We start from the raw sequence: 23,329 nt of genomic DNA, 5'->3' as shown, positions 1-23,329 counted from the left end.
GTATCATGTACAAAAGGTAAAAATAAATGCAGTAGATCCTATTTAGGTAATTAATATTTTTTATAAATTTTAACGCGTCTTAGGGCCGTAGTGGCGTAGTGACGCATTTCCGGACATGGGTTCCTATAATCAAATGGATTCTTCTGTTGCACTGAACAATCCCCAGAAGTTTGATCCCATAGTTCTGAAACACCCTGTATACCTGAATTTAAAACAAAAAATAAATTTTTAAAAAACACACTTATCAGCTATGAATTTAAAAAAATATAACCATAATCAATTTAAAGTATTTACCATGAATAAATAAAATAATTTTTATATGACTTAGCGCATATCAGAAAAAATCTTAAAAAAGAATTATAATAATTAGGGTGAAAATTCATCGACTACCAATAAATATGAAAATATTTCTACAATGTAGATATTATATTCTTCTTAATTTTAAGTAACTAAATTAATACCTAAGATTTGGGTAAATACCAAAAAATTAATAAGAGACGTCATTAAATAATAACCGTTAATTATAAACTAATAACATAATTGTTGTGATTGAGGTTTTACATATCAAATATTATGATCTTGATAAGCTGCAAAAATTGCTAAAAGAGTAATTTTGCTGAATGCTTAGAATTGCTTAAGATTCGTCAATTACGAATTTTTAAAGTAATTGTTTTAATTTGGGACACATTTATGAGTAAAAAATTGTTAAAAAATCATCTTAGTGAACTTTATCATCTTCGTAAGCATTTATTGATAAATTATTACAAATTTTATGAAGATATTACTAATTTAAAGAGAAAGTAAAATATTCTATTGAAAATAGGTCCTCATCGATATAAAATAAATAAAAAATTTTCAGTAAAAAATTGGTTAAAACAATCATCAGTGCTTTATTATTACAGATTGATTATTACAAGTTGACAATTTTAAATATTTTTTAAATAAAATATTGAAAAAAATTTGGGCTATTGAGTGAAGTACTTCTTATCAGCCATAAAATGTTAAAAACATAATAATCAAATACGATGCTTTTATTTCAAAACTAACCACCCTACATATCTTTTTAAAAAAACACGTCAACTTAGATATACAGGCAGAGGTTTAATTTTATATTTGACAAAGTTTTGTCAATCTCCTCTTCACCTCCAGATAACTCACTTTTATATGTTAAATGCGCACCCCACCATTGTAAGCAGAATTAATATGTCTATTCAATAGTGCCAAAAAAAATTAAATTGGTTGACGTACATAAATGCTGTCCAAAAATGTCTGGACATAATGGACCTTTTATCGAGCAACTTATCTCAAACTTTTGTATTTAAAATGCCTGCTCTAAGTGTGATACATCATTTTAAAGGGACTACAATCTCCTATCTAACCGAACCGAATAAAACCAAATCGTTTGATGTAGAAGCAAAAATGTGTGGTAATATAAGACATTTTATCGATTTAAACTTTGGTAAGTCAAATGATTGTCTCATAGTGTGACATATTATTTTAAATGGTAAACAATTTTTCCATCTAAGAAAAAAAATTGATGCAAGTTAAACCGACTTACCAGTAAAAATGTATGGTAAAAAAGTTTATTGAGTCCAAATATTTTTGTGTGAATGAAATTGGTGTTGGAATACTAACCGAAAGTAATTTGTATTTCCATCAAGATGAAACTTTATTATTATTTTACCTAAAAATGATTATTTGAATATTTTCTACATTAAGCGATGCGTCGATTGTTTGTTGTTTCAAATTAATTAAATAAAAATTAATTAAAATCAAATTAATGTTTCAAATAATTAATAAACATTTAATTTTAAATCGTTAAAATTATTACAAAGTAAGTAAAAGACTTAGTTAGACTTAGCTAGAAATATTAAAATAAATATGATATTGAAAAGTACATATAGGTCAAAAATTGTTAAAAGAATCACATTCCCGAATTAATCAAGAAAACATTTTTAATAGATTTTAAAAGCGCTTGTCAGAAAGAAGTGGTTAAATAAATTATTTTATTGGATATCAAGTTTACTAACTACATACTCAGTAAGAATGAACCTCTATTAGTAAAAAATTGTCAAAAGGCTTATCACATTATATATAAAGATTGTTGTAATTAAGTCATTTACTCAAACTCTAGTCATTTTCAAATAAGCGCTTAACTGTCTAGAGTTTTTAAATTAAAAACTGACTAATTTCAAAGCTACTTCACACCCTCTCTCCACATATTTTTCAATTTTTGTTTCAGAGATGGGATAAAGTAAAAATATTCGTGGAAAACGCAACCCTCGATTGGTCTGTATGCGTTCCCGATTCTTGCGGTGTCAACGATGTATTGCCTCATTTCCAAAAGTTAATCAAAGGTTTAACGGAGGGTCTCAACATTTCTGTAGGCTTAAATGAGATGAATTGCCTCACTCAGGCTGATATAAAAGATTTCACTAATACTGAGCTTTTAGTGATGTATGAAAATAGGTATGTGTATATAAATAAATAAAATAGTATTAATTTTAGTGGGGGATTGATTGTTTATATTTTAATGGTTGCCATATTTACTTTGATGGATTTCTACACTCCTAAAGAAAAAGGTATTTAAAAATACGTTGGTAAAGTTTAATTTTCTTATGCTTATAAATAATATTTTAGCTGAACAGAGGCCACTTTTGAGGATTTTTTCAGTAAAACGACACGCCAGAAATATATTAGCAAAAAACACTAAAGGTGAATCTTATTTAAAAGAACTCTCAAGTTCATTTGCGCCAAAATGGCCTCTCTTTATGAAACTTCCCTTATAATAAAATACGGTTCCTTAGGGCCCTCCGACCTAGATTGCGTTCATGGAATACGGTTTATGAGCACTTGTTATGTCATTATAGGGCACAGATACCTTATGATGATGTTTTTTCCTGTAATCAACAGTTTGCACATCATGGACGTAAGTTGAAAATCCATGTTATGCTTGCTTTTTTCATTTTTTTGTGTGATTTTATAGTTTTTAATATAAAAAATATGGGTTTTAGTGGATACTTTATTACCGGAGCACAGCGATTACCGGCGGAACGCTTTGCGTCGATACATTTTTTATGGTCAGCGGTATGTTGGTTAGCGTGGGCTTTTTTGAGGAATCGTCGAAGAACCGAGTGAACTGGTTTATGTTTTACTTTTATCGGTATATGAGGATTACTCCACCGCTGGCTATAGTTGTTTTATGGTAATACTTAACTTAATATAGCAGATAAATAGGGGTTTAAATGTAATATTTCACAATTTATTGGTATTTCAAGTAATCGATATGCTGTGCTATGAATAAATTTTACAGTTTTGATTTAGGTTAACGATATTCAGTAAAACATTGCTAATATGATTATTTTACTCTGAGTTAGAGGCAAATACGGAATTTAGGTAGAAAAGGAAGAAAATTAATGCAGTACTAATAAGTCTTAGGTATAAAATTGCATAAACTAATTAAGTTTTTATACAGGGTGTCCCAAAATTACATCGCAATATTTTACCAGCCGCATTTTTGTCTAAAAATAAGACAAAAACTTCATATACAAAAATCTTGAAAAGTGAATCGTTTTCATGTTACAGGGTGTTTTATAATTTCTATTAAAGATGGTTTTTGTTAATATTTTTAAAACGCCTGGTCGTTATTTTTCGAAATTTTTATCGTATACTACTGTTGTTGTTACTAACCGGCAAAACTTTTTTTCTAGCTACTTTTGAATAATTTTGTTAATAAAATTGAAAAGAATCATAATTTTTAATAAAAAAACGTGCTCTTGCCTTATTTCGATAGGAGCGCCCATTTTTGAAATAATCAGACATAAATGTTTTGCAACCTACACTCATAAAGTATCTTTGATCACGTTTAATAAAATGAAAATGTATGTTGCAAATCATCAGGTCATAAGACTATTACAAATACTTAATTTTAAGATCAAAAACTGTTTTCTTTGTTTTAAATTTTACTTCAAAATTTTCAATAATGTGTAAATAATTGAGAAAAATTTTAAAAGTTAACTTATTAGCTTAAGACAAAGAAACAAAAGAAAACAAATTATAGCAAATGTTCGAAGTGGTTGCAATTTTGTTGGAGACATCTTGCCCTACGCCTTATTACGCGAGCAGCTCTTAAAATAGGAAATGGATATTCCCTTATCTCATTAACCCAATGAGTCCATAGCCCTATTACTCCTTATTTTCTTTAAATTTATTCTTAATCTACTGAAGTTAGATCTGGAAATTGAGGGGGCCGATTAATAGGACCACCTCGACCAATCCAACTTTCAGCAAAATGGATATCCATCCACTGACGAACATTACGTCCAAAATGAGCAGGCGCTCCGTCGTGCTAAAATATTAAATTCTGTCGTATGTTAAGAGGATCGTCTTCAAAAAGCTGCTCAAGATTATGTTCCAGCATATTTAAATAGTTTGCAAAGGTAAGATTTGGTTGAGAAACGGTTGGGTAAGTCTATCGGGCCAATAAGTTGGTCCCCGATTAATTCCGTCCACAAATTTGTTGAAAACTTCCTTTGAAAGCTGGTCGCTCTTGGATTATCATGTTTGTATCAAGTTGTTGTTGTTGATATCAAGTTTGGCTTGTTAATTATCCATTTACAAAATTGGACCCTCAGCACAAAATCGTCTGGTACCAACTCTTGAACTCTCTGGTAATGATAGGGATGTAACCCTTGGATTCTTACTATTCTTCCCACAAAACACAAATATATAAAGAAGTGGTGGCTGCATACAAACTGATAGAAATTCTTCTGACAAATCACCTAGCGTCCTCTCGCTTGGCAATGGCAACTAATGTAACTAACTTGACAGTTTGACGTGCCTAATTGGACCAAACAAAATGGTGAAAGGCGTGGCCAAATTAAGGCGGGAAATCAAATTTTATTTAATCTGACAATGTTATCATTTAATCGTAATATCTAAAGCAAATGCCTACTCAAAAAGATTACTTATTGAGAAAAGGGCCTTTTTGATTAGGTGTTAGCATCAGATATTGATCTGAATAAAAATAAAACTTTTCAGCTTTATTTTACATATCTAAATGACTTAATTTACTGCAATAATCTACGACAGTATATCAGATAGAGAATAATCTACTAACAATAGGGTGCAACATATCTCCAATTGGACAAATGGAAATAAAACAACGTTTTTCTTTAATACGTTTATAATTTAATTTTCCTGAAAAAAAAATACTTAAAATGATATACCTAAGATAGAATAATTTATTATAATAGACATTATATAAATTAGAATTAATCTAAAATGTTTAAGAATTTTGTTAGTACTGAATTACCCCAATTTTAAACAGATAAGAAAAGGTTGTCAACATTTTTGTGCTATTTTCTCATCATACATCTAAAGGCATTCTTATTAGGTTAATAATATCCTCATTTTATTAACACATAGATTTAATAGAGGATGAATTATCCCTATTTAATATGTACTTGTATCTGTTTCCTAAAGAAAAATTAAACAGATTTTAAAATTATTTATTTTATAATTTAAATATTAATTTTTAAAATTAATTAAAAATTATATAGCAGATTATTATCGAAAGAAACAATATATCTGTCGTAGTCCTATTGTGAAATCCGCCTTTTCGCAAAGATCCTAGGATCTTTATGAAGTGTGAATTTTTTCCGCCAGATCATGTTATATCGTTATTACACAATCAGCCTAACTTAAACAGTCGCCTCTTCACGAAGTGCCATGCCGGCTTATAGTGAATAAAGCGGCTTCCGTGTTTAATTTGTTTTGGTTTGTTTACTTAGTGTGTCCAAGTCTCTAGTGTAGGTGCCAAAATGGAACCAAATAATGAATTATTATTCTCAAAACACTACGAGGAGTTTTACAAAAAATTTCCTACGAAAAAGCCGTATAGTGGGGAGCAATTAAAAAAGGTAAATAATAAAATATCGAAATTGGTTTCGTTTAGAGGTTATGTTTCAAAATTAGTTTACGGGGTTGTCAGATACATAATATTAGGAAGATTTAAAGTGGATGAAAATAATTATAAAATATTTCATGTAAATAAGTTTAAAGCATATTTTGCACACTTCTTTTAAAAAATCTGTCCACATTTTGGATGGCACACTTAACGTAACTTAAAGAAAAACATTTTTTTAGATGGTAAATACGTTTTTTTTGCAATTTGTACATTATAATTAGGTATACCATCTATAAAACTCACATTGCACAATAATATTGAGTGTCTATGGGCCTCTTTACAGAAAATGTTTATATTAGAATTTATTCTTCCTATTAATTCTTTCATTTCCTACTTATTGTCAAAATTGGAACCCAAAAATTGACATATACTTACTATTCGATAATGGAAAACTAAAAATTTAATTAGTTAAGAACAACATATTTATATTTTCAGATTGCTGAAGAAATCATCACTGCCAAAAATAAAATTTTACAACTAAAACAGGAAGAGAGTATTATCTTCTAAATAAATATGATATAGTAACAATGAATGGAGAGACATGTGTGATCAAAAAGGATCGAATCAGGGTGATCCGGTTGTTTATATTATTTCAGAAGACATTTATAAAAGATTAAAAGATATTCAAGTTAATTGTGGCCACGGCTCTAGAGACAAAATGATTAATTTGATACAACAAAATTGTTCCATCCCAAAGCCATGCATTGAAATGGTTCTAAAAGCCTGTGAAACTTGCCAGCTAAAAAAAAATAAAACTGTAGCTAAAGTTGTGATGAAGCCAATTCTAACTCATTTTTTTATGACTCGAGGACAAGTAGATTTAATCGATTTACAATCTATTGCTGATGGAGAGTTCAAGTGGATTTTGAATTTTCAAGATCACGCGACAAAGTATATATGCCTAAGACCTCTACGATCAAAACATGCCACTGAAGTTGCTCAAGAACTAATAAAGATTTTTTTACAATTTGGTGCCCCTTCAATGTTGCAAAGCGATAATGGCCGAGAGTTTGCTTGCAAAATAATAGAAGAGTTGAAATTGCTTTAGCCGCAGTTACATATAATACATGGTAGACCCCGACATCCTCAGAGTCAAGGCAAACTGCCTTGACTCTGAGGATGAGGGATAATAATACTACAGCTTGGTCAGCAGGTTGCTACTTCGTACAGTGGCACAAAAATAATTCTTTACACCGAGTGATAGGTAGAACCCCATTTAAGGCTGTATTTGGAAGTGATTCCAAATTAGGTCTTCAGTCTACTAGCCTTCCACCATATATGGTACCAACTATATCCACGGAAGAAGAGCTGGAAGAACTTACCAACGAGCTAAGTGCAAATCAGGAAAACCCTGAGTATAAAGCAGATTCAGATGATGGTTTAGAAAAAACTGAAAATAATACTGCTTTATATGATCAAAATAATGGGAAAAATATGAATGATATTTTATCAGAAAAAGAAAATAATAATACTCTTAATATTACAAGTCAAGAACACACAGTTTGCGATGATATCCTTATACCCGAAGACCCGGATATTACAATGAGAAGCGAAATTGGTGAATTGCAGAGTTCTGATTTATGTGTAGAATGTCAAGAGCTAATTTATAATGCGCCAGCAATTGTATGTGAAATGTGTAATTTTACTGTACATTTTTCATGCGCGATAAATAAAACGATCTGTAATATATGTAATAATTTGAAAACAATCGAGGCGCAACAGTTATTAGCATTTGCAGGTCAAAAGCGCCAGGCTGATCAAATGGTAGCTGCGACAAAAAAAATTTTACCTAATGTTGATGTGGGTGAATGCGTCCTTACTAACATTGATAAAGTTGATCGCAGTCCAGGGGATCCTCAAAACCTTATTACTGTCGTAACGGACATTAAAAATGGAGTGTATCAGGTTGGCACTGTCGGAGTACTATTATTAAATCGTGGCTTAATAGACCAGATATAAAAAAAGCAACAGCTGGGTTTATTACTTTAGATCAAATAAATAAAAATAGGTTTATATCAGTAAGGGAAGCAGTATCTTTAGAATTTCTTTTTAAAGGACAAGGTTACGTTAAATGTTCATGCCAACCATATAAAACTCAATGTAAAAGCAAAAGATGTCAGTGCTTTAAAGCAAATATGCAATGTAATTCACGGTGTCACAAATGCGAATAAATAAGGAAATTTTGTTTAAACTTCATATTTTACTATATTTTGTTATTTTTTTTTAAATAAATATTTTTGTTTATATTTTTGTTATAAATACACGCACGTATCTATATCAGATTAAATTAAGTTTAATTCTAGACGAATCATCTCATTACATTAATATTTGGGCTAATTGTAATAATATATCTCATTTTTCATAATCAGCCGGCTCTTCGTGAAGTGGCGACGATTTAAGTTAGTCTGATTGCGAAACAAGCGAAATTACACTATATGGGGGAAAAGGCCCGGCTGATTGTGTAAAATGATCCAGTGATATATGTTTATACTAAAAAGTGGTTTTTATTTTCAAACATATATGACTTACGTAGTATATAGTTTGCTGTCTCTTATAATACTAACAACATATCTTGGAATTATAATATTAATAAAAACTTAATTCAAGGACAGATGTTTACATAAAATAAAAAGAAACTCCTAAAAAAACAAAAGTTGTAAGCAAAACATTAATTCTGATCCATTCCGAGTGCTCAGGTCTCTTAGTCTCTATACCTATGTCTCTTCTCAGTGAGCACAGGAAGTGGTATGAGACGAGCATGAAATAAAATAAAAAAATAAAAAAATAGGCAGTGCAAACATTATAAATCAATTTACTAAATGATTCATGTGAAAAAAGACAAAATAAATATTTAAATAAATATGTATTATAGTGTAAAGCCAGTAGTATCAGCATTATTAAAATTTGTGGAGAGAACTGATCAGAAGAACTTCTATAGCTCAAAATCTTAATGTTTTTCTTGTAATGTGAACTGAAGGAAATTACAAAAATCATTTATTACTATGTTTCTCAGAACCATTTATAATATAAATATCCTTACATCAAGGAAATTTTCAGGAAAATTTTAAATCAATTTTTAATTATTAAATAGAAAATGAGAAGCCAGACATTTTGTAGTTTGTATTTATAATAATCAAGTTAAAAATTGAATACTTGAAAAGTGAAACTTCTTCATTGAAATCAAATGAATTTGATTTTATTAAAGACTAAAGATTGACAATACAAAACCATAATAGTAATAAATAAAATCAGATTTTCTTACCAGAAACCTGGAATTGCTTGCTGCAAATCAATTAAAACATTACTTCCAATATTAAAAGAGAATTTTTTAGAAAAAAAGTCATAAATTTAAAATAATATCCTTAATACAAATAACAAACTCAACCCATGCTTACGTTCATTGAAATGAAAAACAAACTCAAATGGTATGACAATGACAAATGATCAGTCAATGTCAACAACTGTCTGTCAGCTCCCTGTCAATTTTGTCAACCAAGATGGCCGACATTCGATTCCGATTTTCACCATACAAGCTTCATACATGTGATTCTTCCTATCTAAAAAAGACCTTCAAAAACAGACTTTACCGTTTGAAAATACTTTATCTGTCATTCTTGTCTCTCTTAACACTTAGGCATTAAGCCGCGTTTATATTGGTGACTTTAGGTTGCGAACACATCACAGCTACTTTTAACTTGCGATTAAATATTAATTTGTATAACTGAGGACATAAGAAAGAACGTTTTTCGAAAATATTAACAAAAATTTATCTTTAATAGAAATTATAAAACAACCTGTAACATGAAAACGATTCACTTATCAACATTCCTGTATATGAAGTTTTTGTCTTATTTTTAGACAAAGATGCGGCTGGTAAAATATTGCGATGTAATTTCGGGACACCCTGTATATAAGTCCATTCTTAACGTAACTTAGTGATTCATAAATAAACCACAAACTTATCACGCGGAAATCAAAAACTAGTACAGAGGAATTCTAACGTCAATGATCAGCATCTACAGGCTTATCCAAATGAAAATAAGTCCAATACCATATTTGGGCAGATTATCAGATTTTTCTTAAACGAAAAAAAAAGCAAAATTAGAGGAAAAAAAGATGAAAAAGAAAAATAAGAACAATAATTGTTATCAGTAATAGGAATGCATTCATAATAATTACGTAGTAAGTCAACTTGCTAATATTAAAGCATTTATTTAGCATGAAAGTTACATGTAATATCACAAAAAATATAATTAATTTTTAGGTACAATAAAGTAGTTAAATTACAAATAACTAAAAAAGTCAAAAACGCGATTTAAAAGAAGTATTACCTTACTAAATCTACGTAAAAAAACTTAAATACAAATATATAGGGGGCCTAAATAAAATCGCCAAAGATAAAACTAAATTTAATAAAATATAAAAACATTAAAAGAAAAGATGTATAAATAAAATAATAAAATTACGATCAAATTGTAAAATTAAAATAAATAAAACAGAACCAAAACAGATATTTACCTAAAACAAATTTTCTCCAGTAACTTGTTAAAGTCTGATAATCCTTTACATTAAACTGAGTTAGCAATTGATGTGAGTTGCACCGACTTAAGAAAATAAAATCTGTTCGATTTCTTGTATAATGACCATGTACATCTTTAAATACCTTTAGTTTATCCCACAATAGTAAGTAACAAATTATGTTTTAAGTTAAAAATAAACATATTCATATTAAATATAAGCCTTTGTTTTACAGACAACTTTGAACATAATATTATATTGGATGGGCGTGTACCAGTTACATCCGAATATTTGTCTCGTGGCTATATTTTTAATTTTCTCTATTTGATTTATTTTGAATTGTGGTAGGTTGAATAGTAACGTTGAACGATATTGTAAATGTGGTAGAGTAGTAATATTCCCCATTTGTAATTTTGTTCTACATAGATAAATTATTACCTATTTGAATTATAAAGCTAACTGTTTTTGAGAATTTTCGCAGTACATAATTAACCTAACCAATTATGCCTAAGTACTTAATTTTCCCATTTTAAACAGTATTTTCCCATTTATATTAATGTGCTTATTTTATATTATTTATTTTTTGGTAAAATTCTTTTTTAGATAGTAAAGCTACTGCCAAAAAACTAAACGTGATGGTAACCGGACTTAACCTAGATTAACTTTTTACGGAATGCCTAGCGTCATACCAAATTTAAAGTTTTAAGGCACGTTCCGGTTCCACTAAATTAAGGCTACAATTCTAAATACATGACACTTCTTCTCGAACAAGCTTAAAGGAAACATATGAAGCAAAATTGAAGTTTGACAACTTATAAATACATAGTATAAGTCTAATCTTATGTCAACTGTATTGAGTCGAAACGTCTTATAACATGTACCATGTAGTGGGTTAAATAAACGTAGGGGAAACCGGGGACAACTGAAACAATTTCCAAATATTAATTTTTTTTTGTCTTAGAGAAAATCATATTCACATTTTCTACAAGGACATTTATTCATTCCTTGTATATTTTAAATCAGGTTATTTTACTTATTATATAATGCCTGTAAGATATTAAAAGAAACATATAGCATTGTATATTACCAAAGGAGGGAGAAAGTAAACTCAAAGTCTAAGTCTCATAAATCAAGCGTCTATTTTAGGTTACGCGTTTCGCCGTATTAGGGCATCATCAGACCTAAATAAAATTATCAAAATTATATATTTGCCTTGTATATTATTTCAATTGTCCCGGAGACGGGGACAGTTTAAACCCATACCAGGGACAGTTGAAACACCATTAGGAATAAACAAAATATTTATTTTAATACGAAAATAACATTCAATTTAGAAATACGAAGAAAAAAACATTGATACATATAATTTTCACACTTCAATAAAACCAAATTTTTTATTCAAAAGTTTTAAACAACATAACAATTATCCTAATGCTGAAATAAAGATAAATTAGCAAAGTAGAATATTTATTTTGATATACACTTATGACAGATAAACAAATCTTTTTGACGAGTGCATTATACATGTGACCATTGGTGGCAATCAATGCATTGCACCCATTTTTTCCCTGAACGGCTATTTCTATACGATTCCAAACATACTAGACTAAAAAAAAACAGTCTTCATTGTCACTGCTGCTATCGTCCTGACTATTCTGTTGACGAGTTTTTTTAGACACTGGTGTTTTTGATGTATTTTTTGGATCACCAGTTTTTTTTTCTTTTTCTTCTTTTTTTTTGCTTCATATTCTTGTTGAATAGCATCTTTTTCTGGTGTGTCCGTATAAATGGTGGATTTTCTACTTTTGCGTTTCCCTGTAGTTTTCCGAGAAAGAGCTTTTGGTACCGGCCTCATTAGCTCAGGTGACATCCAACACATCCAAAGAGAGGCTGACTGAATACTTGTAGATGCAACTGGAGGCGGGGTGCTTAGTGGCTCTAATGAAACAGTTCCGCTCGTTGACGCTCTTGGAGAGTTAGAATTTACTAATTTTGAAAACGAATCAGTGCTGCTTAAATCTTTATTCTCTCTTGTACCTACTGCCTGGACTCTTTGGGGGATATTTAACTCTAAATTTTCGGGAGCAGGTCTGTCAGTTACATATGTTGAAGCAAAATCTAAAGCCGTTAAAATATCTCGATTAAACGGCCATATACCAGTGCACTGGAGTCCAGCAACAATATTAAATTGTGTTAAAACCATAGAGAAACTCTGTTTAACGATGCTGGGGATGTTATAAATTGTCATCGTTTTGCCTGGGTTGTTTCTCATCCAAGAACCGCAAGTTGAATTTACAGCTTTTTTAAATGGACCATGAATCAATCGATCCAAAGGTTGAAGTTTATGTGAATAGTGTGGGGGAAATGAGAGGACAATAATGCTTTTTTCTTTGCAAAAGTCCAAGCATGGTATGCTTACATGAGATTGATGGTTATCTATTAAAAGCAAAACGTGCCACGGTCTTCTGATGAAAGTGCCCCTACCTGTTTGCGTCCCTTTTCTGCTACGATTTTAGCAGGTTTTTGTACCGTAGTAACACCGGTTTTGTCTATTATAAATGTCCTTCGCTTGGAATTTATATCTGTCTATTACCGTGGTAAGATTGTCAAAGAAAAGTTGTACGGGATATTAGATTATTTGTTGGGTTAAAACTGGTCGCTCTTGAAAAGCTTGTAGCCTGGGGACAACGGATTGATAGTTCAGGATTACGTTTCATAAACCTGAAAAACCAATCTTCTCCTGCCAATGAGTTTTTAGTCCATATATTCGGCATATTTAATGAATATTTTACGCCTATTTGGTAGGCCAGTTTACGTATTTCTTTTGGCGATATACCGTAAAATATTTGAGATGCGTTTATTATGTATTTAACAATGGATTTTTCCTGCTCGACGTTTAATACTCGTCGCACACACCTATATCCCATTGTTATAGTTTCAGTGGACCCTTGTTCAATAGATTCTTTTTTTTTCTTAATAAATCTGCCTAATGTAACATGATTCAATTCAAACAAATCTGCCGCAGACCTTACGGATTCCATTTTCAATAACCTCCCTATACGCATTTTCGTAAACCAAGTTGGATTTGGTACCTCTATTTGTTTTCCTGACCCTTTCAGATGGCATTCTATAACATAATAATAGCCCTCAGAGTGTTTGTTACAATCAGTTAATCAGTTTACGCAAAAATCATACCAAAAGCCTTCTATAAATTACGTTTCAACCGTCCCCGTAAAATTATTTACATCTTGTTTCAATTGTCCCCTTCAGGTTTTTTGTTGGCTAAATATTATTTTTCTTTAAACTCTTTAATTAAAACTAACAAGTTTAGGCTGCTAAACCTAAGCAAAAACATGAAAAAATTAATTAAAAACAAAAAAGTGGTGTACTTACACTTAAATTTCTTGTTTTCACACTTCTTAGATGAAACGTAAAAATTACTTTGTTGACATAAAATAAGAGAGCCGAGCGCAAACACACCCACTTTGCTCAACTGCTAGTTTCACACTGTCGAGCAGAAATGTGAAATTAGTCAAACGTTGTGAGGCTGCGTACACGAGTTTTTACCTTCGCGTCTAAAAAAATGGCGACTGTTTCAATCGTCCCCTGTTTCAATTGTCCCCGGTCTCCCCTAGGTGTAGTTCTTAGCTTGTTCCCCTGCAGCAAAAAATTTATACAAAAATAAAAAAGAAAAAAACACACTTTATCATATCCTTTTCTCGCAATGTATTCAGGATAGGTGTAAAAATATAATTAAGCAATGGAAATAATATGGATATTAAAGGAGGACATGGAGAGTTGACGTCTGTAGTACACATCATTGATAGATATATTCGAAGGGAAAATGTTTTTTTAATATTCGATTGATATGGCTTTAAATTCTATGTCTCTTCGCGCTTTACTGCGGGCACCAGATTTTCGATCAATTAAAGTTTGCGCTTTCAATAAGTGAAGTTCTTTTTCGGCATCGAGCTTAATGACTTCTGCACCACCTGTAAGGCAATTCTTAGCAGCTTTAATTTTAACGGAAAGCTGATCGCACTGACTGCAAGTCATCGGATCTAGAATATCCAAATCCAATATTAAAATGATTCCAAAATATATTCCTTTAGGACTGATAACATGCTTTTTGATTTGAGTAAAGGTCTTTAAACATTCTGTACATCTTTTGAATATTAAGGTCCTCCGGAAGATATGATCTTTTTTTATTATCCTTTAAGCTGTAGGGGCTTTAAACGAGGCAATATGCGACTTAATACATTCTAAAGTATTACTTGTAATTTTTTTCTCAAGAACCCTGTAAGTACTCGAGCTTTTTTTTTGCAAATTCCATGTACTGTCCTGAGAAATATTGCACAGACTTCTTTGTTCTTAAATGTGTTTTCTGTTTTAACTTTTACCGTGTATTTATAACTACTGTCATGATACTTCGCCAAGTATTCTGGTGCCCATGATAATGACCTTCGACGTTGTATTGTAGTTCCAGACATAAGCGAACACAAATAGAAATTTTGGTCATTGTTTGACTACAAGGCATTGAAATAATTAAGAACAGCTTATCTGTCACTGGGATTCACTTTATTCGTATACTTAAGCCTTTTACATTAACAAAACTTTCCAAATTCATGCGATTGTAACCATATATTTTTAACAGCTTCATACATTCTGATTGGTTTTTTTCTATTATTATTATTTTCCGCCATTTTCGTAAACAAAAACTTACAACGAGACTACAGTCATACTTTTTTTAACGTTCAACGTGCAATACTGAGATAGGAGAAAATTAGTGCAACATAATAAGTTTATTGAAATAAATAGCTCTTTTAATGGACAATCCTTGTTTTCTCCATGCAAGGTTTTTTTAAAAAACGTTGTTTGCTGTAATATTACTCATTTTCTTCTGATCTTTTTAAGACATGAGAAAATGCATAATTTTTACGAGCGGATAAAATCTCTAACAAATTTTACATAAAATTACTGGTTTTCTTTTTTTTGACACCTTTCATGTGTACTTTTTGATACCATATATTTTTTTTATTTTAATTTAAAAAGCTTTTAACATTCGCGATTTTTAATTTTTGAAAAGGACCCTGAATTTAATAGATAATTTAGTTTTTTTTAGTAGTATTTGGATATTGACTTAAATTATTTTGAAAATTAATCATTAAATGATAATAAATTTTTTGAGTCAAGACAAATTTTTAAATAATCGTGATCGATGCAGCTCTAAGCCTAGAAAATATTAAAAGAATAATATTACTTAATATAGCAGAATTATTTTAGTTGAAGTTAGTTTAAAATCAAGAAGAATTTATATTTAGTTGGATGATTTTTCAAATTTTTCTTACTGATGAGTCTTTCATTGAATCGACGTGTTCAAGGCAAAACGACGTAAGCGCCATTTAAAAAAAATTGAGTTTATAGGCGCCTACAATTGGCATAAGCGCCTTCTTTAAATAGATTCTTTGAATTTGGCTATACCACGGTTTATTTTCCTTTTATTGTGTCGTAAAGTTGCGCAAGCGCCAGTTTTGTTTGAACGAATTTCGTTCAGGGTGTTTACTCCAGTCATAAACGCCAGTAATGCATTGGGTGTCAGAGGGGCAACGTCTCTTTCGTTTATAGTGAAATTTTAATAGAAACTGTTCTTTATTAAAACAGGTAAGTGATTTTAGCTATTTTTAAAAATATTTACTTTATGATTTTCCTATTATTTTTATCAAATTTGTGAGATTTTTCATTTAAATCGCACATTTTTATGGTGTCGCTTATGCCAAAACAAAATTATTTAATAACAGTGTGGCATAAACGCCTATTAGTATTGAAATTTGCATAAGCACTTTTTTTTAATGTTTAAATAAGATCTTAACATACTGACATAAAGATCTTATTAAATAAGATCTTTATGTCAGTTATTTTTTAATCTTTTTGTAATAGGAGGTACCACATATTTTATTTTTAACATAAAAAATAAATTAGAGTTATGTTTTTCTTCTTTTTCAGCGTTTCTAAATTTGACGCTTGTGACAAAATGTCGTCTAGAGCTAAACGAATGTTGATGCTGATTATTGGACAACAGTCTTCAAACCAACAAAAGGAAATAAGCGAAATGAATGTTTTTCCAGATATTCCTTTGCAAGAAGCATCACAAAATACTTTACTACTTAAAGCAATTAACCATGACGTTATTTTTAAGGACGTTATGCTGTCACCATTGGACCCGTTAGAAGCCGACAAAGACTCCGTCGGTCTCCTACCGTTTCCTCAAGACATTTTTGTTGGCGACAAATCGTTAAATACTTCACCGGGTAGGCAGATTTATTGACATCGTCACATCAGACAATCAGTTTGATGAAATACCAAGCTTAGAAAACCAGAATTTTTTTGTGTTAAAAAAGAACAATCAAAACCATATACAAGAAACTGACAACGAAAACTATAGCGATACGTTTGACGTCATCATCTGTATCCCTTCTACCAGCAAGGAGAGTAATGATTCGAGTTCTGGTCTTAATCAGCCGAGAAAAAAATAAAAAAACATTTAGGGAAAACGCTATTAATTTAGTGCCATACAACAGCAGCGACTCCGAAGTTGAACAAGAAGATCCCGATTACCAAGACGATCACGATTATCAAGAGGATACCAATTACCGAGAAGAAATTAGTGAGGCAAGCAGTAGTGAAGAAGAGGCTAATGAAAACCACATGATGCAGGTAAATAACAAAAGAAAAGAAAATCAAGGAAGAAGGTATAGCGGATAAAAATATTTTAATTACAAAAATGTTATCCAAAGTGAAAAAAAAATTAAGGAAAATCCGTGTAGTGCGAAGAGGTGTAATAACATGTGTAATAAGTTTTCAGAAAATGAAAAAGAGCAGATTTTTACCAATCTTTATAATCTCAAAGATAACGAGAAACAAAAAATTTTTCTAAGTGAGTGTGTCCATACAATACAAGTAAAGCGTCGCAGAACTTCCAATATGAATTTTAAACGCCTTGTTACTCAAGAATATTTCTTACTTAAGAATAACAAAAAAGCACATATCGCAAAGAATGTTAAGAACTGTCACAGAAAAGAAAGTGAGATAGATTTTTCTTAATGGGCTAGATCGAAGAGGAGAACATTTTCCAAAAAACAAAACATCTGGCGAGCAAATTAAAATATTTGAAGCTTTCGTTGAATCTTTGCCTGCAGTTCCCTCACATTACTGTCGTAGTTCTTCAACCAGAAAAAGAACCTTCCCGCTGAAGTAGGGTCTTATAATAATTTATACAAAATGTATGCACAAAGAGTCATCCAGTTCCTGTACTCAAAAAATCTGTATTCTTTCAAAAATTAAAAAAAAAGAATATTGGAATTCATGTTCCTTGAAAAGACAAGTGTGGTAAGTGTCAATTTTATCAAAACGCAATGGAAAAAACTGATTTAATAAAGGAGCAATGTGAGTTCCATCTAACTGAAAAAGAATTGGTAAAAAAAATATTCTTAGCAAAACAAAAAGAAGTTGAAACGAATCTAAGCAAAATTATTGCAAGTTTTGACTTACAGAAAGTTTTGGCGACGCCACACGCTGATAGTATGTTAACAGGTTTCTACAGAAAATATGCGGTACCTATTTAATTTTACTATACAGATCGTGTTTTCGTTCGTTATTTATAGGAAACCGCATAGAGGCGAAATTTTGCAACGTCGCGCGTGTATAATCTGACTTTCGTGGGAGCTGCGTCGTTTGGCGACAAAATGTCCTAAAATATTACGCGAAAATCCAGGCATTTTTATAATATTTATTCTAATGTGGGTTTTACAGACATGACAATGTGTAAAACCCGCATAGAATTGTAATCTTAAAATGTTTAATATGCTGTGTTTTGCATAATGAAAATTAAAGCGTTATTCTAATAAAAAATAAAATATCAACTCTGATAAAATAATAATAAGAAATCAGAAATAAAACTCTAATAAACAAACTTAGCAACATATCATTTTTTAAATAAAAGGCTCAAATAAACCACCTACTTTCATTAAACAAAACCTTAACCTATCGTAAAGGCTATTTCGCACCTCCAAAAGAGTTTCAGGTAAAATGGAATTGGCACCTTCGACAATTTTATTTCGCAACTCCTCTAAATTTGTTGGCCTACTAAATTCATGCTTGTAAATGGTCTGCTTAAGATAACGCTACAGATAAAAGTCATTTGGAGACAAATCTGGAGATCTAGGAGGCCATTTAATATCACCAGTCCCACTAATAAGGCGGTTAGGAATAGTATTTGTTAAAAATTCTTTTACCCTAGCCGCGTTATGAGCAGGACAGCCATCTTGCTGAAAATAAACCGATCCCAGGTCTACATCAGGTAAGATTTGAATGGCAGGAAGAACTTGGTTTTGCAGCAACTCAAGGTACTTTTGGGCATTTAAAGTGCCATTAATAAAAAATGGCCCAATAACATTGTCGCTCAAAATACTTGCCCAAACATTCAATTTCTGAGGATACTGGGTACGATACTGAAAACTTCTGTGCTCGTTTTCCTGAGACCAATAACGAACAATGGAAGGATTGTGTTTGCCATGTAATGGAAAAGAAGATTCATCAGAAAACAAAATATTTTTAAAAATTCGTTTTCATTTGCCTTTTCCATCATGGTTTTACAAAATTTCATTCTTTGCCACTGGTCTTCAGGAAATATTTCATGAGTTTTTGAATACTTGAAACATTTGTACCCATATTTTTTCCAGATACGAGCAACAGTTTTATTGCTCATTCCCAGTTCCTCTCCAACACTTCTATTGGACCGTGTCGAATCAAGTTCTAGGGTACTGCAAACCATTTCTTCCCGCCGTTCTATATCCTGGACCACTTCAACAGGTGGTTCTTGACGTTTTGTGTGGCATTTTTTACAATCTTGAAGATAAAAAGATGTCTCAAAATTTGTAACCACATTTAAAACCGTTTTTGCACAAGGAATCGGTTTATTCTCAAATGTCACTGAAAACAAATCTCTACATTGTACTGCCGAATTGCCTCCATAAAACCATTTAATTACTTGAACTCTTTCAAAGGAAGGGGTTGGAAGGGGTATAAGCAGCCATAGTGAAAAAAACACGAAAATAACGCTCAAAAATTATTAACGCAACGCGCAGTAACACAGCAAAGTGAGGTCTGCTGAATCCCGGTTCAAAAAATAAAAACAAAAAATTCCGCCGCCTGCAAGCCGCAACCAAGCGGTGTTGCCATTATTTTGGGTAATACGTAGCTCATGATAACACGATCTGTATATGAAACGTATAGCAAAAATGGGATTTGTTTTTTGTAGCAAGAAAAGGACGGAAAACGTGGATGTAATGAAATTTGCAGTAACTTACTAAGTTACTTACAAAATATTGACAATGCAAATAAGTCAATTACATCCATCAAATTCTTTTGTGACAACTGTGGGGGACAAAATAAAAATGCAGCTCTGGTTTTTATGCTACACTATTTTCTTCAAAAATCCGAAAATATTAAAGAAATTTCGATAACCTATTTAGTAACGGGACACACTTACATCCCTGTTGATTGCATGCACGCAGGAATTGAAAAGTCAATAAAACGTAAGGCCATCATGGCCTCATCAGAATGGCCAACGATCTTGCGTAATGCGAGAACAAAACCCAAACCCTATGAGGTAAATGTTCTCTCTTATAGCGACTTTTACGATTTTCAAGAACATATGAGAAAACTTAAAGCCAAATTCCGACTTATCACTAACGGCGACAAAGGAAAGGCACCTCTTAAAATAACAGAGGTAAAAACAGCAAAATTTTTTAAAGACAGCTCTACATTTTTTTTACCGCTATAAATACGATGATATTGACCAAGAATGTGTTTTAGAAAGCATAAAAAATAAGGATACTGAACGAGTACAAAATGCTTATTTTGCTCCTTTATCCATAACTAAAAAGAAATATAATGACCTTAAAACTATGTGCGATGACAATACAATTCCACCAAGGTATCATAGCGAATATCTTTTACTGAAGCATATTGAAACAGACATTGAGTTGTAATAGATAATAAACTTTAAGTAGAAAATAGCTCATATTTTGTTCCACAATTTTCTAGAGAATATTTTTTGTTTTTTGTTTATTTTATTTTTTATGTTGTTTATTATTGGTAATGCTGTGTCTTTATTGTGAATTATGTCCATTTTGTGAATTAGTTAATAAATTTCTAGTCCTTTAGTCTTTAGGGCAATATAAAATGTTATCTTTAAGAATTTAGAAAAAATATTTTTATTTCATTATTTGGTAAACAATAAAAAGATCTTTGTTTTTATTTATTTTTTAGAGAAACTTATATATTTTTGCAATGAAACAGTAACACAAGTTAATTACTTTTATTTCATTTTATTGGCCTAAGCGTCACCAAAATAAAAAGAACCACTTTGTATAGAAATGGCGTAAGTTGTTATAAGCGCCATGTTTTAAAATAATGTGTAGTCATAAGCAACGTGATAAACGACAAGAGCCTATGCCAAATGACTTATATTTCGCATTTATAATCTTTTTTACTACTTTTTATTGCACTTTTAATTTTGACAAAAAATATAAACTTGGTAGCTTTTAGTATGGTTAACTGATGTATGTCTCATTTTCAGTATTTTTTTTTTAAATAATGCCTTAAAACATATATTTCGTAAATAACTCGAAATTTTCAAAATGGTGCTTACGTCGTTTTGCCTTGAACGCGTCGAAATGTAACAGTTCTTTCTAATTTATTGGTTGTCGTTGATACTGACCCTTATTATAATGGCTCTGTTTTAGCAATTGTTACTCTAAAATAGTTTAAGCTTTTAGCTTATTAAGAATTAGCATGTTTTTAAGTTCAGCAAAATTACTCTCTTAGAAACTTTTAGTAAGAAGAAGGGAAGAAGAAAAAGAATAGAAACAATAAAAGAAATAAAAGTAAACAACGCCAATTAAGTGACACATGTAGGGATAAAATAGTAGTAGCTTCTACGAGACTCTACTGTAAAATTCAATCAAGTACCAATAAAGCACTCAAACCAATAAAACGAATATATTACATAAATATATTTATCTTAGGTACTGTACCTTAATGCACCACTTTGGTTCTGGACCCCTATGGAATGATATGTTAGAAGTAATTCAGAAGCCTTGCCAAGAGTACTGGTGGGCAACCATCATGCATATCCAGAACTACGTACATCCTTATCCACTTGTAAGCATCAAAGTACTTTTTTTATTTCATTAGTATTTTTTTTTGGATTTTAGTGCTTAACCCAAGCTTGGTACTTGACGTGTGACATGCAATATTACTTTTTATCCCCTCTTATTTTGGTGCCATTGTTAAATAATGACGTTCTTGGGTATGTGAATTTTATTGGATTTTATTTGGTATCGGTGTCTATAAGCTTTTATTTGGCATGGATAAATAAATATAATGGAGGAGTACCTGTGACGTAAGAACTTCTCATTTATTTTTTTTATATGCAATCCGCATATTTACATTATTTTAGTCAAATGAATGATTCTTTAAATGCATGGGAAGATATAAAAAAGATCTTAAAAGTAATTTCTTTTTAAATTTCTGAATAGCATGACTCAATGAAATTAGAAATTAATTTTAAAAGTATTTGAAAATAGGAATATTAAAATATCTGAAATTAAATTAACATTTCTAAAATAAACATAAAAAATGAGTAAAATATCCAATATAAAATGGATAATTAGTTTAGTTACCTAGAAAACGTAAACACCTACTTTAAAAGCCTAAAACGTAATAATTTTATTTTTGAAATGCTGTATATAATAAATTAAAAAAAAAGTCTGAAGTTAAATGACATGTTTAAAATGTCTTCAAGACATTAAGAACTTGCCTATTAAAATGTCCTTTAACCATAAAAATACCTCTCCAATATTTTCTCACCCTTCAAGAAGGGTGAGAACATACTGGGCCTCTCCCGACAACAACTCCGAAGGGTCGCGGGGCTGTTGACAGGCCATGCACCCAGCAGGAAACACCTGCATACGCTAGGGAAATCAGTTACCTCGCTATGTAGGGGATGCAATGAGGAGGACGAAACAACTCTTCACATACTGTGCTTCTGTGAAGCATTTAATCAAACCAGGGCAACATTCCTGGGGGAAGAGAAACCCTCACCAGAGGGTATAAGAAATCTACCACTGGGCACAATCCTGGACTTCCTTGAGGTTACAGAATTGAACCTGTGGGACTAAACATATGGGACACAATAGGACTGCTTCTTAGCAGACCGCAGTGTAGGGAGCCACAAGGCACCACTCAGCGGTGGAGTTTTAGTGGGTATAGGACGAAACAGACTCGACACTGAGTCCCACACTACTGGGGGCGGCGCCGCGTAACCAGTGTTCATAAAGAATTTCTCCACCGACCCCAAAAAAAAAAACCATAAAAATAAGTTAGTTCTAAAAATTACATTGATCATTTTGCGTTCTTATTATTAATAATCAATTAACTCTCACAGTTAAAATGTTCATTTTAGTGACGTTTTATTCCCAAGAATGATTATTTTCTAATACATACCTTCATTCTAATGGAAAATCACTAGCAACAAACAAAACAAATCAACTATATCTTTTTAACATTTATTATAAAAAACCTTGTGCAAAAATCACTAACAACAAGATCTTACTATTACAAGCTTTATCCATCTTATAGTCTTTATAATTTGCACAAAACATATTTATGAGGGCAACTGTCATGTTTAAAATCACCGTTGTGGTCATTTTTCTTATAATTCTTCATAGAGAAACACTTTGATGTATTACTATACCCCATAAAGTAACTATGGGGATACAT

The 23,329-nt window shown here is 31.2% G+C and overlaps 1 protein-coding gene across 1 annotated transcript in view; it reads left to right on the top strand.

Annotated features, from left to right (window-relative positions):
- LOC126737289 (nose resistant to fluoxetine protein 6-like) overlaps positions 1 to 23,329 on the top strand; it is a 47,893-nt gene that overhangs the window by 9,273 nt on the left and 15,291 nt on the right. Inside the window, exons 3-9 of the mRNA XM_050442120.1 lie at positions 2,243 to 2,457; positions 2,509 to 2,582; positions 2,641 to 2,715; positions 2,808 to 2,929; positions 3,015 to 3,205; positions 21,574 to 21,709; positions 21,763 to 21,950. Of these exons, the coding sequence (XP_050298077.1) occupies positions 2,243 to 2,457; positions 2,509 to 2,582; positions 2,641 to 2,715; positions 2,808 to 2,929; positions 3,015 to 3,205; positions 21,574 to 21,709; positions 21,763 to 21,950 (1,001 nt within the window). The remainder of the gene's footprint in view (positions 1 to 2,242; positions 2,458 to 2,508; positions 2,583 to 2,640; positions 2,716 to 2,807; positions 2,930 to 3,014; positions 3,206 to 21,573; positions 21,710 to 21,762; positions 21,951 to 23,329) is intronic.

This window comes from Anthonomus grandis, chromosome 6 (genome assembly GCF_022605725.1).
Source record: "Anthonomus grandis grandis chromosome 6, icAntGran1.3, whole genome shotgun sequence".
NCBI lineage: Eukaryota > Metazoa > Arthropoda > Insecta > Coleoptera > Curculionidae > Anthonomus > Anthonomus grandis.
This window is presented reverse-complemented; position numbering and strand designations above follow the sequence as displayed.